The following is a 17,859-nucleotide window of genomic DNA, read 5'->3' on the forward strand; positions in this document are numbered from 1 at the left end:
GCTCGCCCGCTGCCGTCCCTCCTCCTCCCAATGACTCAGTGTGCGGGAGGAGGCAGCAGCCCTTCCTCAGCAGCACCCCACGGCACCCCGCTGCCGTGTCCCTGTCCTCCCCGCAGCGGATTTCAGGAGGAGGGAGGTGTGAAACCATCGCTCCCCATTGCTTTTCCAGCTCCCCAGGGCAGATGTCCCCGATCCACCCCCAGGCCGTCACCCGCAGGCCACTGCCGGCTCCTTTGGGGGAGCCTCGGCTCGTGGGGGCCAACCTGCAAGATTTGGGGACCCGCGGCGAGCATCATCTGCCCAATGCCAGCCTCCTCGTGCCGGGGGGCGGGGGCAACTCTCCTCCCAAGCAAGGGTGCAAAACGCAGCCCCGGTGAGGGAGCGCGTGGGCGGTGATGCTCCCACCCTGCCAGTCAGGGGAAGGTGGACTGTGCGGGACAAGGTGTGCAGTCTCCCAGCCGCAGGGCTGCTGGCAGAGGCCACCCCGGGACCGGGGCTCACCTTGTGGAGCTTCCACATAGCGCCCAGGGCCTTGACCTCGTGGCTGGAGTGCTTGCCCTCCTCCAGGCACTGGTAGCAGACAGGGCTCTTGCACTGCACGCAATACATGCTGTGGTTCTCCAGCTCATGGTCGGTGCAGGTGGAGATCTTGCGGGGACTGAGGCGGCGACTGACGCGACCTTGGGCCGGCGGGACCAGGCGGTGCTTGGCCAGCGGCCCCCGCGGGGGGTGGCACCGCAGGCGGCAGGGATCGCAGTAGAAGACGTCGCACTGCTCGCACATGACGGCCGCCTCCTTGGGCGCCTTCTCGCAGAGCTGGCAGCGCAGAGCCGCCGCCCTGCCTTGCTGGTAGCGGTCGATGACGCCCTCCAGCAGGCGATTGCGGGGGAAGCCCCGCAACCCGCGCTCGTCCAGCACCAGGCTGCGGTGGCACTGCGGGCAGGTGAGGCAGGCGTTGCGCGGCGGCGGCGGCGGCGGCGCCAGGGCGGCGGGAGGCGGCGGGGCGGCCGGCGGGAAGACGCGGACGCCGTTGGGAGACTTCTGGCAAGGGGTGGTGGGAGCGCTGGCGAAACCGCCGTAGGAACCGTAGCCGCTGTCCGCCTCGCTGTACAGGCTCATCTTATCCAGGTCCAGGTAGTCGTAGTCGGAGACGGCCGAGCCCGAGGCGCGGCGGCTCTGCGGAGACTCCGACTCCGGTGTCTGCACCAGGATGTTGCGGGCGCACGCCTGGCACAGGTTGTGCGAGCAGGGCAGGATGATGGGCTCCCGGTAAAAGGAGCCGCACACCGGGCATTTTAGCTCCTCTTCCATCTCTTCCATAGGGGAGGGAGGGAGGCGGCGCGGCGCCGGCAGCGGGCCGCGGCAGAGCGAGAGGAACCACCCGCACCGCACCGCGCCTCGGCGCCGACTGCCGCCCGCCCGCCGCCCGCCCGCCGCGCGCTCCGCCCCGCCCCGCCCCGCGCCTCGCCATTGGTCCACCGGCGGCGGGGGAGGCGAGCTGCACGCTGCGATTGGCTCCGCCGCCTGTCCGTCCGCCCGCTGCCGCCGGGGGAGCTACGGGGATCTGCCCTCGGGGCTGCGGTGCGGAGCTGCGGGGCTTGTCCCCGGGGCTGCCCCGGCTCCCCCGGCATCGGCTTCCCCCGCCCGACCCCCCGCCCCGCGCCCAGAGGGAGCGTCCGTACCGCCACCGGCTTCTCGCCTTCCCCGCGGGCAGCCCGTGGTGCACGCAGCAGCCTGCCCCAAGCCCCGAGGGTGCCCCCCCGAGATGGCGGCCTCCCTCGGGCCCCCACGCTGCGGTGTCCCCAGGCCCACAGCCTGGCCGGCGAGGGGCTTCGGAGGCCTCGCTGCCGGTAGGAGGAGGGCCAGCGGTATCCCGCTGGGTGCTGCTGGTGCGTCAGGACCGTGTGTTGGGGTGCGGCAGCGAGAGTCGGGTCCCAGCCCTGGGGGGCTGCTCAGCCTGAGGGGAAGGTGACCGGGGCTCCTTGCAGAAGAACCCCGCGGGTTCGATGGCTCTCCAGATGGTTTTTAAGGAGACCCGGCAGACGAGGCTCCTCTACGGGGGATGCTTTGCGGGGCCGAAGGGGGCTGAGCCCTGGGGCCACAGCGGCAGCAGTGCTGTGAAGGGCGGTGGAGCGAGAAGGAGCCCCCAGTCCAGGCGCAGCATGTTTGGGGGGAAGTTTTGCAGAAGAGAGGGCATGCACGCAATATGGGGGGCTCCTGGGGCTCCTGCAGTTTCCCCTCTGACAGCACAAGGTGACTTTCAGAGCTGGGAATGCTGGAGGTAAGAAATCTGTCTGCTGAAGGCCTGGGTCATGAGGCTGTAGTAATAATTATTAGAATAGCCATACGTGTCTAATAAATGCAACATGCTCAATAATCCTATAGCTTTCTCTTAATCAGTAAGATGACTGCGTTGATCCCAGACTTGCACAAGCCCAGAGCGGGGTGCAGGCAGGCCTGCGTGGGTGGGGGTGCTGTGGTCCCTGAGCATGGGGTGTCCCCGTGGGGTGCTGCTCCACCGCCGGAGAGCGGGCAGGGGGCCAGCAGGCAGCTTGTCAACCAGGCTTACTCTGAAGGTCGTCTGAGGTCTTTAAAATGTCCTGGCAAGGTGCGGTGCGGCATCGCGGTTCCTTTTCAGCCAATGGAAAAATAAGATTACTTGGAATGGCTCTGTATTCTCTCTCATTTCCCTCTCTCTGTGCAGACGTTTGGGGCGGCACATTAGCGCAGTTGCTCTGTGCTTGCTGTGACGGTGTCTTTGGACCTCTCTTGGGAGTCATGACATGAGGAGCATGGTATGGGAGCTTGGGGGCAAAGGGTCCAGCCTGGGACTGGGAATCATATCTCAGAGTCCCTGCAAAGCCACCGTGGGAAGGGTGGGAGCAGTGGGGCTGAAGAAGGTTGGCTTCTGATCCCATATGTGGGGCGCAGGGCCCTGGCCCAAAGGAAAGGATAAGCCCTTGCCACCATTCTCTGAGGGTATGGGAGACTGGCTTGGGGATCTTGATGCCATGGGGTGACACAGGGGGATTGGTGGCAAAGGTGGGGAAACTGAGGCAGATTCACAGCAACTGCCCCTCTACTCTGCGTCCAGCTCTGGGGTCCCCAGGACAAGAAGGACATGGAGCTGTTGGAGAGAGTCCAGAGGAGGCCACGGAGATGATGTGAGGGCTGGAGCACCTCTGCTATGGAGACAGGCTGAGAGAGTTGGGGTTGTTCAGCCTGGAGAAGAGAAGGCTCCGGGGAGACCTTAGAGCCCCCTTCCAGTCCCTGCAGGGGCCTCCAGGAAAGCTGGAGAGGGACTGGTGACAAGGGCAGGGAGTGACAGGACAAGGGGAATGGCCTGAAGCTGCAGGAGGGGAGATGGAGATGAGATGTGAGGCAGAAATCCTTCCCTGTGAGGGTGCTGAGGCCCTGGCACAGGTTGCCCAGAGAAGCTGTGGCTGCCCCCTGGCTCCCTGGCAGTGTTCAAGGCCAGGTTGGATGGGGCTTTGGGCAACCTGGGCTAGTGGAGGGTGTCCCTGCCCATGGCAGGGGTGGGACTGGATGGGCTGTGAGGTCCCTTCCAACCCAAACCAGTCTGGGATTCGATGATTCACAGTAACTGGGCTTCTGCCGCACCAACCTCTGCCTCTCCTCCCAGGATGCTACCTGAGCTGGGGTCACCAGAGATTTATCCCGTGAGCTCTCTTTGGCTCGAAATAGATATTTATCCAATTCATCCCAGTAGGACTATCTGAACTAGATAGGGGGACTAGATGGCCTTTGAGGTCCCTTCCCACTCAAACCAGTCTGTGATTCTATGAACTCCCCAGTACACACCAGAGGGTGAGGGCTGGATGCTGACAGGCCCTTGTGACTGAAGATTTGGCCGTTCTGGGGCCAAAGGCCAAGACCTGGGCTTAGCGGGAGCTCCAGGACCCTGGGCAGAAGGGTGGGGGGCAATTAAATGCCCTCGGAGCCCTGACACAGTGTGTGACGGTCTCCACTGATGGAGATGATGTCGCACCACCCAGGAGTGGCAGTGACCTGCTTGGCTCTGGAAATGCCCAGCCAAAACGGGACGGTCACCGGTGCTCTCTCCTCTGGCTGCCTGTACGTGCACATCCAGCGTGCTGGGAACTGGTATGGACCCCAGAAATCGAGGTTATTTTCTGAAATATTCAAGCCACATGGTGCACTCCCTCTTCCTGAGGAGCCGTTTTTTGGCCGCTGCTGCTGAGCCATGCTGTTCATCTGAGTCTTGGGCAGATGAAAGGGCCGTGGCAGCAGGGACCTAGCACCGGCTGCTTCGTTCTTGCCTCTGTGAGGACGGGCACAGGTGACACCGCAGCCCGGGACCGCCGAGCCTGACCTGTGGTGTCGTGTGGGTGAGCGTGGGGACCAGGGGAGCGGGATCCCGCTGGAGCACGACATCGCTCCCAGCACCCCGCTAGCCAACAGCTGGGGTAGGTACTGGAGAGACTTGAGCGGGATTTACTAGACTGAGCCTTGAAAGGCCCAAGCCTTGACAAGCACAGCTCCAGGCACGGGCACCGAGACCACGGGGCTCTTTCCAGCCCCTCGGGGTTCGTGCAGCGCCCCGGATCCAGCGAGCAGGTACAATTTCAAGCTCCCATATTGGTATGGAGAAGGGGGAGAAGCCCAAGAGCTGAGATGCGCAGGGAAGGCACTGCCATTTCTCAGCCTGATAAGGAGGGACGAGTGATAAGGAGAAGAGGACTTTTGGAGTGTTTCTCTCTGCTGCTCCGTGCGGGGTGAGCGCAGGGGTGCTTTGTACTTTCCTTTCTGCCTCTCCAGGCTCCTGCTGGCTCCATACCGACCACCGGCACCACCGTGGCTTCCCCTGAACTCTGCCGAGTGTTCCTCCTTTGCTCCCTCTTGCTATTTGCTCAGAGTTGGTCATTTTTTTTCCTGCTCTCATCCCTCTCTCTGCCCTTTTGCCGAAGGAAAACCATCATTCCTCGTTTGCTCTGCCTCTTGTTTCCTGTGGCCATTTTTAACCCTGGCAGGTATATGATGCCATTGCTGCTGTAGTGATATGCTGATCATGTAAACAGGCAGAAAGAGGAAAAAGCCCTACAAAGAGGAACGCGGCCAGTGCATTTGGAAGCAACCCTCGCTCATAAACATTTAGCTGTTTTCTTCTTGGCACAGCAGCTTACGCCTTCACTTTCATCTCAGCGAGAAGCAAGCATCCCCGTGCTCTGGCTGCATATTATTTACAATTGTCAGACTTGTTACTGCCCTGAGAGCTGTGCAGCTATGAACCTGCAATAATTACTTGACCCAGCTTCAACATTCATTTGTCTAATGTCGCTGTGATCAGCGATTACAAGTTAAAGGATCAAGAAGTCGTTTTGTTCGAAGCTGGCTCTTGTTTTTCTCACGTGCCTCTTGCCAGGAACCTCAGCTCTAGAGGAATGGTGCATCTCTGTTTCTGTTGGAACCAGCCTCTGCTCTGGGGGACGCGGAAGACACTGCTGGGCTGAGATAAATTAAAGTCATTGGGATTCTGTGTAAGCGCTGTTGCATCCCCTTGGTGATTCGTAATAACAAGAAGGACCATTATCCTGAAGATCAACTGCCTTGAGTGCATTAAGAGCAGCGTGACCAGCAGGCTGAGGGAGGTTCTCCTCCCCCTCTACTCTGCCCTGGTGAGGCCACATCTGGAGTTCTGTGTCCAGTGCTGGGCTCCCCAGTTCAAGACAGACGGGGAACTACTGGGGAGAGTCCAGCGGAGGGCTGTGAGGATGATGAGGGGACTGGAGCATCTCTGGTATGAGGAAAGGCTGAGAGAGCTGGGGCTGGTTAGCCTGGAGAAGACTGAGAGGGGATCTGATCAATACTTATCAATATCTAAAGGGTGGATGTCTAGAGGAAGGGGCCAGACTCTTTTTCAGTGGTGCCCAGCGACAGGACAAGGGGCAAGGGGCACACACTGGAACACGGGAAGTTCCATCTCAATATGAGGAAAAACTCCTTCACTCGGAGGGTGACCGAGCCCTGGGACAGGCTGCCCAGAGAGGTTGTGGAGTCTCCTTCTCTGGAGAGATTCAAAACCCGCCTGGACACGATCCTGTGCAACCTGCTCTGGGTGATCCTGCTCTAGCAGGGGGGTTGGACTAGATGATCTCCAGAGGTCCCTTCCAACCCCTGCCAGTCTGGGATTCTGTGAATCTGCCCGCCCCTGGCTGTTCCTCTCTGTGCCCCACCAGCCTGCAGGTCCGTTTGCTTTGTCTGCTGGAAATGCAGATTAGAAATCAGGATCAAGCTCGGAGATATCAACAGGAGTGAGATGGGGTGGTGGGCGATGCTGTTTGAATTGTATGTGGTATGTTACCCCCCCCAATCGTATGTGGTGTGTTACTCCCCCCAAAAAAAGACTGCAACACCGCTGCAGTTCTGATAAACCGATTGGAAAACCGCAGTAACTGGTGTGTGACACGAGGGGTGGAGGTGGCCCACGGCATCAGGACCTGCTCCTGTATCCAACCTCCATCCAGCCACCTCCTTTGGCTCCCATCAGCTGTGTCCCCGAGACATTCCTTGTCCTGAGAAATAAGAATATGGGGAAAGAGAAGATGGGGGGACCATAAGTTGAGAGAGGAGAAGGGATGGAGAGCATGAGAGGTCCTTGTCCCCCCGGTTCCCTGGCAGGACAGAGGTAAGGGTTGGGGTAATGACCAGGACTTGCCCAGCACTGGGAGGGAAAAATCAAGTGTCATGTTCTGGGGAATTTTGTAAAATTTTGTGAAATCCCCATGGGAGGAAGCCGTCGCTGATGGTGACACAGAGGTGGGGAGGTGGGAGCAGGGGGATGCCGGGCTCCTGGGCTGGGGGAGTGCGGTGTGCCAGGACACCGAGGCACAGAGGGCTGGGAACCTGCCTGGCAGGCAGGGGCTGCCTCTTCCGTTTTAACAACTGAGTATTTTCTTCTTGTTAGTATTACCTTGATGACAAATAACCTAAACCTCACTTGCCTTGGGCAATAGTACTTTCTTAAACCTCCGCTGCGTTATATTTATGCACGCGTACGTGCAAACACACATCGCTACAAATTTTTCTGCTGAGATCCCCACCAGCGAAAGGATTACAGGACAGAAGGAAGGCGGGACTCGGGAAATCAATAGCAACCACATCTTACACTGGAGCGAGGAGCAGTGGACGCGAAGCCGAAGGCTGTCTGTCGCTAATTAATCTGCCAGCATCGTCCCTGCGATGCCAATCGATCTCCGTCATTGGGGCAGAGCAGGAGCCTGCCTGGATCTCCCCGCGATGGGTTGCCGGCAGGGTGATAGATTGCCTGGCTCCCACCTTCGCTCCCCTGTACCGCACCAGCTCCTTGGGTCCGGAGTGGGATTTGAAGGGGAGAGGTGGACCGGACAGACGCCGGCGTGCCGGTGCGCGTGTGCAGGTAATGGGTAGCCAGGAGGGTGAGTTTGGGCTGATTTATGAGGCCCTGAGCTGGGCTAGAGCTAATAAATAAAAGAGAGGAATGAGGCGAGACAAAGAGCTCTGCAGTCTCCTTTATTCGTTGCACCCCTGTAACACCTTGAGGAGATAAATAAGAGCACGGACAAGGGCTGAGGTCTTCCCTCCTGGGAGGAAGGGGTTTGGACGTGGCTGGGGTGCCCCAGGGCCTTCCCAGAGGTGCTGGAGAGGCCTCGGGTATCTGACACAAGCAGCAGATCTGCCACCACCACGCGGGAAACCTGCGTCAGGCTTTGGCAACGTGTTCTCCTCTCGTGCCTGGAGGTGCCACGCATGGTGTCTCGTCAAACACACGGGGCCTCGCCAGCCCTTTGTACAATAACACTCGTGTTCCCCTGTGCCTGCTGGAAACATCTCGACGGATGCAGCCTAGGATTAGAGTTGCCTTTTTATGACCTTAAGACATTGGCAGCTCATAATTCATCCCGTGATCAACCAATAGAACCTGATCCTCCTGCTCCTCAGTCATTTTGCACAGACGAGCTCTTGGCTGACTGCAGAAATCCATTTATTAGTCCCTGCGTGACCTTGAAATCCATATCCCTGTTGTCACTGCATCCCCCAGGTCACTCAGTTTTCAACATCTCCTGCTGCTTCTCTGTACCTACGACATGGTTCTATGACACCTCCTGACTTTGTGTCGTTAGCACTTTTGCTGAGGTCACCCTCATCTTTGGTGCAAAGATCATCAGCAGAAATGCTAGGTGAGATGCCTAACAGCATCCCAGGTCTGAAACTCCCCGGGCTCCATCAGTAACTGCCTCCCAGCACAGTTTTTAGAGCTTCTTACTAGTTACATCATTTGCTCCAAGCACCACTTTAGGTGCACCAAAGAAGCTCAGAAAGTTGAAAACACCTCCCGTTTGTTTCCCAGGTCTCTTCAAGGAAAAGTACCAAATTATTGTGGGTGGTCGACCTTCATTGAACCCAGGCGGCACCTTTGCCCATTTTATCTCACGGTCACCAACTTGCCTGAACACGAGGGATCCAAGAAATACTTTGTGCCTGTAGCCAAACCTTCACATTTTTGAATGTTTTGATGCCCAGTTCTCAGGACCAATCTCCCCTTGCCCGGGACGGGTTGCTTTCCATCGCTCAGAGCCTGCTGCAGTCCGACGGCTGTTGCCAGCTCTGTTGCTTCACTTCTGGCAGCGAACGGCAGCTTCCTGGGATAGCGATGGGATTTCCTGGGGCTGGGTGGATTTCGGAAGCTGCAGGAGAGCTTCCCAATGGTAAAATACTAGAAGTTGGATTTTTTCCCGTTGTGTAGGAGACAGGCAAAGCTGCTGGGAAGTGGCAACCGGGAAATTCCTCTGTACCTAGGCGATGGCATGAGCGCCATCAAATCACAGAGCTGTAACACCTTGGTTCAGACAAGCAGCACTCATCGAGCCACGGGAGATTTGCCCATTTTTGAGCTGAACTGACATCAGGAGGAGATTTTCCACCAACCTCTGAGTCAGGAGCTACTTGAATCACAGTCAGAGTCAGTATCTCACTGCTTCCTTCTCGCCCATGCTCCCCGAACGATGGCACTCAGGGCTTCTTTGGCTGAAGAGCAACATCTCTAGATTTATGCCTAGAGATTGGGTCTACTATTGTTGGCCCAATACACCGAGAAAGTTATTCATTGTCACCCCAGAGAAGCCTTCTCTCTGTAGCACCTGTAGCGTGCACAGTGGGTGTTAAATAAACCCCAGGTTTGTATCTGCTTAAATCCCTCTGAAGAACCTGTGGAGGTGGCCAGGGTGGCTGAGTCTCTTCAGTGGGGAGGCTGGGTCCTGAGAAACACTAATGAGAACATTAACAGTGTAACCGTTTTAAATATTTAATGATCTTTTCCTTTAACAGACTTTAATTACAACCGCTGAGCACACACTTCCCTTATTAAAACCAGCACTTCAGCGGTAGCGCAGCGTAAGGATAAAAACCCAGATGTTGAGGAACCGCTGTTCCTCTCTGAGGTCTTTTTTTCAGTGATGCCGGCAGTGACCGTGGGCATCGGCGAGTGGCTGAGCCCCGGGGTGGCACTGCTTCTCTGTCACCTCCTGAAAACATCTGCTGAAAATCGCTTCTGAAAATAAGATGGCAAAATTGCTCCACCAAGTAACTCCCAGCCTGGCATTACGCCAGGACCTGGGGATGTCTGAGTGCTGCAGGAGGGCTGCAAAAGATAAACGAAATGCTTAAATGATGCCTCAGAGTGAGATGTATTGAAAAATCTGCAAATCTAAATTTGCTGAATACTTTCGAAGGTGACATAATTTATTTTTAATTTATTTTTTTTTAAACTCCGGAGAGCTAGTGGAAAATTTCTGATTTTAATCAAGAGACAGCAGAAGCTGTTGCTAATACATGGGAAGATGTAAGCTGCAAGGATAAATTGTGATGCTCCTTTGACCATTGCCTTCGCATGCTGCCCACTTACTCATCTCCCCTGAGATTAATGCCCCACTTCCCCAACCTGTTTTTCATTTTGGAGAACAGCAATATTAAACTCATCCCACCAGAGAAATCTGTCCTTCCTCCCACAGGCGGGGTTCGTCTTCTTCCTCCTTCCTCTGCTGCCTGAAGGCTCGGCTGGGGAACATTTAGTGTTTCAGAAGATGTTCTGAAGGTGTGATAGCCCCTTTGTCTTCAGCATTGAAAAGAAAACTCTCTCCCACCAATATTTACTGGCTTCAACAAACAATCCAAGGCTTCTTTAACCATAACAGGGTCCTGCCGTAGGGAACCGTGACGCGTGCAGAGCCCTAGCAGGGCATTCGTGCCAATCCACGTGTATTTTGGCTGTGTTGAACCAGCAAACCCAATGCAGTTTGGTTTCTCCAGCAGCAATCTGAGTGATGGAGGTGCTCATACTGGTACAGCACTCAGAGGCTTGGTGGGGTGTTCAGCTCACCTCTTCTGACACCGGCACAGCAGGCGAGCCACTGGGAAAGGGGAGATGTCACCCCAGATAAGCCAGATCTGAGGGTGTTTGGGGATATCACAAGAAAGATGCTGAGGGAAGGAGGATCGCGTGGCCACGCACTCCTTGGCAGTAGCTGCAAGGAGAGGAGCAGGTGGAGAGCACAAAGGTCTCGGCAAAATGGCCAAAACCACGGCAGCATGGCGTGGCCGGGAGCTGTCTGGCGTTGCCCACCCTCAGGAGGCTACGAAAGCGCCAGGACTCGGCAGTGATGGTGCTTCAAAAGCAGAGCCCGGGGCACTGAGGGAGTGGATCTCCTCGAAACATGGGTGGACGTATGTGGTGGGACAGGCTGAGCAGCCCTGGGAGACAGATCAGCCCGTTTGTTCCTGAGCCAAACCAGCGTCTGGGGAATAACGAAATAAACCCACCCCTCTCAACACGCACAGCAAAGCACTGGTGAGCCCAGGCTGCTCCGCTCCACCAGCACTTTGCATTTCACCCAGGTCCAGTCTGGGCACCGGGGAGGTTTCTGTGCTCCCAGACCATCAGCTTGGGTCAGTCAGCATGCAAAAGCCTTTCTCGCTCATCCCCGAGGTCCTGCCAGCGATCACTCATTTCCCGGTGGCTTCCCCGGGTCTCTCGTGGGGGTCTGGCAGGTGCTTGCCATGTGTGAACCGAGCCCAGGGTGCATCAGTCTGCGTTGGCCGAGGCAGAGGAGGCTCAGGGCAACACTGGATTTCCAGAGCTGTCAAGCAGTGATAGATTCTGAGATGTTTGCAATGAATTACCACGTTTGATTGGAAAATAACTGGAAGGCTGATGGGATCGTTTTCTCCCCCAGTAGAGATTCAGCACACGCGCATGTCAGACCGGCTTCCCATTAAGTTTCATCGCTGCTTCTCACCAGGGGGGTTATCCTCAGCAGCACCCCAATGTGAATCCCCCATCTGTGGGCATGGTGATGGCAGGGCCATGTCTGTCCCAACGCCGTCCCTCTGCGATGGCTAATCGGGTGCTTTACACCTCTGTCTTTCTGCATCGCTTACCACCGCCATAGAGCAGGCTGTCCCCTGCCAGAGGCATCATAGACTCATAGACTCATAGAACGGTTTGGGTGGGAAGGGACCTCAAAGCCCATCCAGTCCCGCCCCTCTGCCATGGGCAGGGACACCCTCCACTAGCCCAGGTTGCCCAAAGCCCCATCCAACCTGGCCTTGAACCCTGCCAGGGAGCCAGGGGCAGCCACAGCTTCTCTGGGCACCCTGTGCCAGGGCCTCAGCACCCTCACAGGGAAGGATTTCTGCCTCGCATCTCATCTCCATCTCCCCTCCTGCAGCTTCAGGCCATTCCCCTTGGCCTGTCACTACACTCCCTGATGAACAGTCCCTCTCCAGGAAGGGGTTAAATGTGCTGGTCCTAACCCATGCAGATACAAACCAGGGTCTTTCCTTTGCCTCTGCAGTGCTCCTGCTCCGGAGGCTTTCCAGGAGTTAAATCGCTGTTGGTAAAAGCCAACCCCAGCTGCAGCTCAGCGGGTGCCGCGGCACGGCGAGCTTGCAGTGCCCGGAGGTATTTCATCAAACAGAGCGTGGGAGCAACGCAGTGCCGACGGGCAGTTATTTGTCACAGCCGCCCCTCCATCACTTCTCGGTGTGCTAATGGCCAAGAGGCTCAGGAGGGCAGCGAAGGCATTTTGCTTCTTGCTTCCCAACGAGGAGAGCTGTAAAAGCCACCCTTCCCTGGTGCACCAGGGTCACATCCCCACTGGTGACCTGCAGCAGCTCTGCCCACGGCTCCCACAGCACCCGGGGAGCAGCTCAGGAACCAGACCCCAGGTATTTGCAGAATATTCCTGTTTTCTAGACAATTCCGGCTTGCTTTGAGCAGAACACAGCTCATTCATCACCACTGAAACCTGTTCAACCTCCACTAACCTCCGCAGTACAGTCTGCTTCGTTATCTAAATAAGTAAAACTCGATATGCTAATGAGTGCCTGCATTCACCCAGGCGTTAGAGAAGGGCTTCAGGAATAGCTTCCCCATTGAAGAGCAGCGTGCGGGCTATTTTCTTTTCAAGCCTCGTTCCACCCATCGCGGCTTATGGCTGACAATTTTGGGCAAATCGGTTGAAAAGTTTTTGGATGTATCAAGTGGGAGGCCAAAATCTAATGTATAGCTGAGTCTAGTGCAGATTTCTTCTCGCTGCCATGGTAACCAAACTAACTAAAAATAAAAAGTATTCCCATAAATGTCAAAACACACCATGCTTCCATGACGTACGGAGTATCTGACCTGAAATCTGTAATCATTATGTAACGACGTTTAACATTACAGTAATTACATGGGAAAATTGTCTCCAGGTTAGACGTTTTGCATAACTTTGTTAGTCAATCTGCTTCCCTGTATTCTTTCATATTTATGTTGTTAACGTGATAATTAGATGCTTAGCGTAGCTGTTTAACATCTGCTATGATGTGTTACATGCAAAGGGAGACATTGCACTCATGAAATCGGCGCCATTGTCCATCTTCTCTAAATAACCGCTAAATAAACCACTATCTGGGGCTTGGCAAAGTCTGGACTTCGGGAAAATCTGCCTGTGCAGGTGGAAACAGGCAGCCAGCCTGCGGGGAAGACCCCACGGGCATGCAAGGTGCGCTTTAGCTGCTCACTCCCAGGTGTGCAGATATCTCACCAGCTTGTAGCTCACAGAAAGACGCATCCCTGTCTGGTGCCTCTGTCCAAGGACTTGATTCAACTCTTCCTAAATCAGACATCTGAAATAAGGCAGGGGTTTGGAAAGGGAGCTTGGGGGGACTTGCTCAGGTGTAGATGTCTTCATGGAGGACATCTAATGCTAGGTGGGATGAGATAGATGGGCTGATACCCATGTGCTGAGTTTTTCCATTGCTCGAAGCGGCCTTCAGATGAAGCCCATGACTCCAGGACACTCACCCTGCTTCAGAGACTGCACAAGAAGCTGGGGTTGTCTCTGCTGAGGTCAACAGAAGGTGCCACCATGCCTCGCTGTGGAAGTTTGCTCAGATAGGCTTGGGAGATCTGTTTGTCTCATAGCCATTGCCTTCTCAGCAGCCATACGGGCTTGCTCCCTGAGCCAACAGGTCCTAAACTGAAGGCTGTGGGAAGGACAGCAGCAGGTAGATCCTTCACTCCTCCCATGACTGCCCCTTTGGGCTGGGGTGGTGATTATGGCAGTGGTTGAGCTCCAGCCTTGGGTGGGATCAGTGGCGTTGATCCCACGCTCATCCTCCACAGAGGAATTGCTGCTTCCAGCTCCTCGGCAAACCTCCCTCTCCTCCCACCACGGATAACGCGGCGTGGGTGTTCCCACAAGCCTGTTGCCATGCAGTGACACACTCAGATGAATCAAAGAGGTGGTGGAAGCGCTGAGGAGATGTGAGGTAAGCAAAGCAGGCATGTTCCCAGCCCTGACAGCCCTCTCCTCATGAAGACTCACCTCTGGCTGGCAAAGTCACATTTTTAATCTCAATAAATGGGCAACGTGGTGGGAGGACACAGAGAGAAACCAGCATCTCCTCCCAGGGGGCAGCTGGGCTCAGGGAGGATGCTGGGCTACCGCTCACCAGGGGCAACATCCAGAAGACCAATGTGTGTCCATGGGTGTCCAGTGCTGTTGCTTTTACACACCATCACTACCTCCTGCTGTTCTGCTACCAAGGTTAACTTCTAAAAAGTCAGAAATCTTTCTTTTGGGGTGTTGTTTCCATCCACACATACCTTCCCTGTGCATTTAGGGGACCCAGCACGCAGGCATCCAGCCCAGCCTCATGGCCGGAAGAAGATGTACATCCCATCTGGTCAGACATGGTGAGAGCAGATGCTGGCATAGGTGAACAGTTGATCTGTGGAGGAGAGGATGTGGAAAGAAAATATCTCATGGGACATGTTGTTTGATACACCATCTCACTGGAAGCTGAACTGTCCTCACTGCACCTTTTCTGTGACGGGCTGACACTTCTCTCTTGGAGGGTCCTTGCTGTCCTGGCAATGCAGCGGGACTTTAGGAAAGAAGAGGTGTGTAAACACCTTGCCTGGGGCATTGCTCCAGGCAGACATACGTCAGGGCCTTGTGATGGTAGCCAAGAGCTGGCAAGGGGATGTCCTCTGCCAGTCGTCCAAGGTAGGACCAAGCCCTCCCTGAGCAAAAGCAAAAGACTCTTTCCCCTTTTTGCCTGGTTTATTTTTAAGGGCCATATGGCACCGGAGTGGATGCAACATGCATGGCAGGGTGGGAAATGGTTGCGTGCCTGTCCTGTCCCCAGGGCAGCACCAAGGCCACCACGTGCAGAGCTGAAGTTTGCTGCCGGGACACTTCTTTGGTGTGTTCCCACCTGGCTCTGCAATCCAGCCAGCGTGTGGGCTGCCTGGGCAGGCACAGGGACGTCACAGACTGGATGTTTGGAGGTGATGGTGGTGGATGTGGTGGGGAAAACGCTGAGCTTGCAGGAAGGGAGACGTCTGGACCACGGAAAGAGGAAGGGGGTGATGCCAGGACATTGGTGCTCCATGTATGCTCCACTGTAGGTAACTTCAGGCCCACAAACAGCCAAGAAGATACGTGTGAAACTACCCATGGGTTCAACAGCAGCTGCCTAACTGTCTCCTGGCTGAAAGGAGAGCACTGACCAGGCACAGCCCTGCTCCCACCATGGCTGAATTGTAGAGGACAAGGACCTGCTGGACACTCTTAGCTCTGAAGGCCCTTGCCCATAACTCATACTTCCCCCCTGCTTTTGGCTTTGATTTTTGGCAGAGAAACATCGAAGACTCTTTCCAGGAAAGCAAACAGGCCATCATTTGTACGGAGGCTTCAGCCACCCACTTGCTACAGCCACACAATTTGAAAGGGCTGCTAAAATGCCAGAAAAATGAAAGGTTTGGGGACTTGTGATTGTGCCCTAGCACAGAGCAGTTGGGAGCAGAGGAGTGTGGGGAACAGGACTGGAAAAAATCAACCTACAAAAGAAAAAAAAGAGAGAATTAAAATGAGTCAGTCTAATCCTTCTGGACCTTGCAAAAGCCCGGGCGATGAACAAATCCGCTTTGACGGGCTCTTGCAGCCGCTGGATGTCCCGGAGCCAGTGGCGAGTGGCGGCTGCCTGGTCCCCGGGGCTCCAGCACGGGGCACGAGTGGGCAGGACAGGGCAAGGAAACGCCGAAGCATTTTCCTGTAAGAAAGGGAACTTCTCGGAGTGTATGGGCAGCAGCAGCACCGCTACCTGATCCCCGCATCCTGTAAGGCTCTAAAGGGCTTTTCCCCCTGCCAAGGAGAGTGATGTACTGGTGATGCTGCTCCCGGCTTCCTCCTCCTCCTCCTCCTCCCATGACTGCTCTGCATCCATCCATCACCCGTCCCCTGTGCCAACACGCACCCCTCTCCTCTGCGTGCCGGGGGTACTGATGGGCGACTCGATGGCACTGGGTGCTGCTGCTGTCGCCTAACCGCACTGCAAGGCGGCACAAAACCAGGGCTGCAGCTGGCGGCTGCTCAGCTTTTGGGTACCCGGGGTGACCCAGCATGACCCATGGGACCCAGGAGCTTCCACCGGGTCTGTCTTGGCACTGAGATGCTGTTGGCTTTTTATTTTTTTGGAGATCCCTTCTCCCATACCTATTACTTGCCTTTTTCCCTTTCTAAATTTTTTTTTCCTGTTTCCATGGCAACCTGGATAGATTCTGGTCACGGCTTTGGCCTCCCTGGCTGCAGATGGCCACAGAAGCATCAATCAACAAGTGACACACCTCCCCGGGGGACCCGCAGAGCTGGGGATGTCCCCTGTAGGCGGGGACCTGGCTGGATCCCCAGCAAAGAGCAGAGCTCACCCACCCGGGACGCGTTCCCTCCTCCCTCTGCCCATGGCTCCTCCAGGACCGGGTGCTGGAAGGCTTTGAGGGGGCTGTTTTGGGCAGCGGCCGCACCTCTGCACTCACTCCTGCCTCACCGGTGCCCGGAGGGGCGGCAGGAGCCATGGCTGTGCTCAGTGATGCCACTTTGGGGTTTAAAAATAGAGCTGGTTAAGAGTGTCTGATCCTGCCCGCCCCTCAGTTGCCTGCCCAGGCAGCCTCAGCACCCACGGCCATCACCCTCAGCTTCCCGCTGAGACCAAACCATCCCCTGGGGAAGTCCCGGGCAGCATTCCAAGGGATACTTTAAGGTTGCAGGGATGGAAATCCTGCCTCCGGCTTCCTGTTGCACCCCACGGGAAGGGTGGGAGATGGGTGCTGCTCCGAGAGTGTCGCAGCTGGGAATCTGCAGACTGCTCCCCTCTGAGCTCTGCAGTGACTTCCTCCCTCCCTCCCTCCTCATCGCCACCAGCAGCTCCTTCTGGCTCCCCTGGAAGGCAATCCATGGCCGTTCCCGCTCCCTGCTCAGCCTGTTGGGTACCAAAACTGCCGGGCAGCTTTAGCTATGGGTGGGGAGGAGACGTGCCCACCCTTCCTGTCCTGTGTTCCCGAATCTGGAGCATCCCTGAGCTCCTTTGAATCCCCAGGGTTGTGGGCATTGAGTGCTGCCTTGCCTGTGTGACCAGGAAATGGTGGGTCTCCTCTGCCTAAGCCCAAGGAGAGGGATTGTGTTTGGGTGGCACTGGGTGACACCTGGGAGGTCTGGGGCTCCCCAGGGCACGTCAGTTGGCATGCTTGCCCTGAAGCCTTTGCCACGAAGCTGAACTACAGCAGGAGGGACCAGGGTTGGTGACCACCATTCATCTGGGATGGGTGCTCCATGGGGTCTTCTGTGGAGGACTGCTGAGATCAGGGGACAGAGGGGGAAATCCCCACTCCAGCAAGAGCATCTTGCCAAGGAGCAGCTCCAGGATCCACGGGACTCAGCATGGGGAGCCCCAGGTAGACTCAAGGTGCGCACGGTATTCCAGGAGACCTTTCCAGCCACCATCCATGCTCAGCACAAGCAGGTTCCATTGCTACGAATTTAGTGAGCCTCCAGAGGGTCCTCTTCCATGGACTTGTCCACCCTTCCCTGCAGCCCTTGGAAATGTTTTGTAGCCAAACCCTGGGTGAAGTCTGGGGTATTCCAGAGTCTCCCCGCTGGGCTTAAGAGGTCCCACTCAGCCAGCGGTGTTTCAGATGTGGTCAGGCATGATGAGAAGCCCAGCCTGGACTCGAGGTCTCCTCAGCACAGAGCCCCCAGGCAGGGGGTGGGGTTTCCCAAATCTCCTGGGACATTCAAGAAAAGGTTGTTGTGAACTTTGCAACATTTTACTGTCACTGGCATTTTTTACTGCTGAATTCTCATTAACCTGGTATTTTACTTAATATTTTAGCTTTTAGTTCTTCCTCAAAAGTGGTTGGCTTGGTCTGGCTGAACTTTTCCAAAGAGACAGATAAGAGACCTGGCGTGGGAAATGGCTGACCGGAGTTTAGGGTGACGCCGTATGCCACCAATAAAG

At 56.1% G+C, this 17,859-nt stretch overlaps 1 protein-coding gene across 1 annotated transcript; it reads right to left on the reverse strand.

The window, feature by feature from the left end:
• Positions 1-501: 501 nt before the first annotated feature.
• On the reverse strand, positions 502-1,350 carry LOC129200359 (E3 ubiquitin-protein ligase TRIM9-like; the record flags this gene model as incomplete). Its single annotated transcript, XM_054811696.1, has 1 exon — positions 502-1,350. A coding segment is annotated over exon 1 (819 nt), but the record flags the coding sequence as incomplete, so codon positions are not given.
• Between the last annotated feature and the right edge of the window lie 16,509 nt (positions 1,351-17,859).

The sequence above is a fragment of the Grus americana genome, unplaced genomic scaffold (assembly GCF_028858705.1).
Source record: "Grus americana isolate bGruAme1 unplaced genomic scaffold, bGruAme1.mat H_70, whole genome shotgun sequence".
NCBI classification, from domain to species: Eukaryota; Metazoa; Chordata; class Aves; order Gruiformes; family Gruidae; genus Grus; species Grus americana.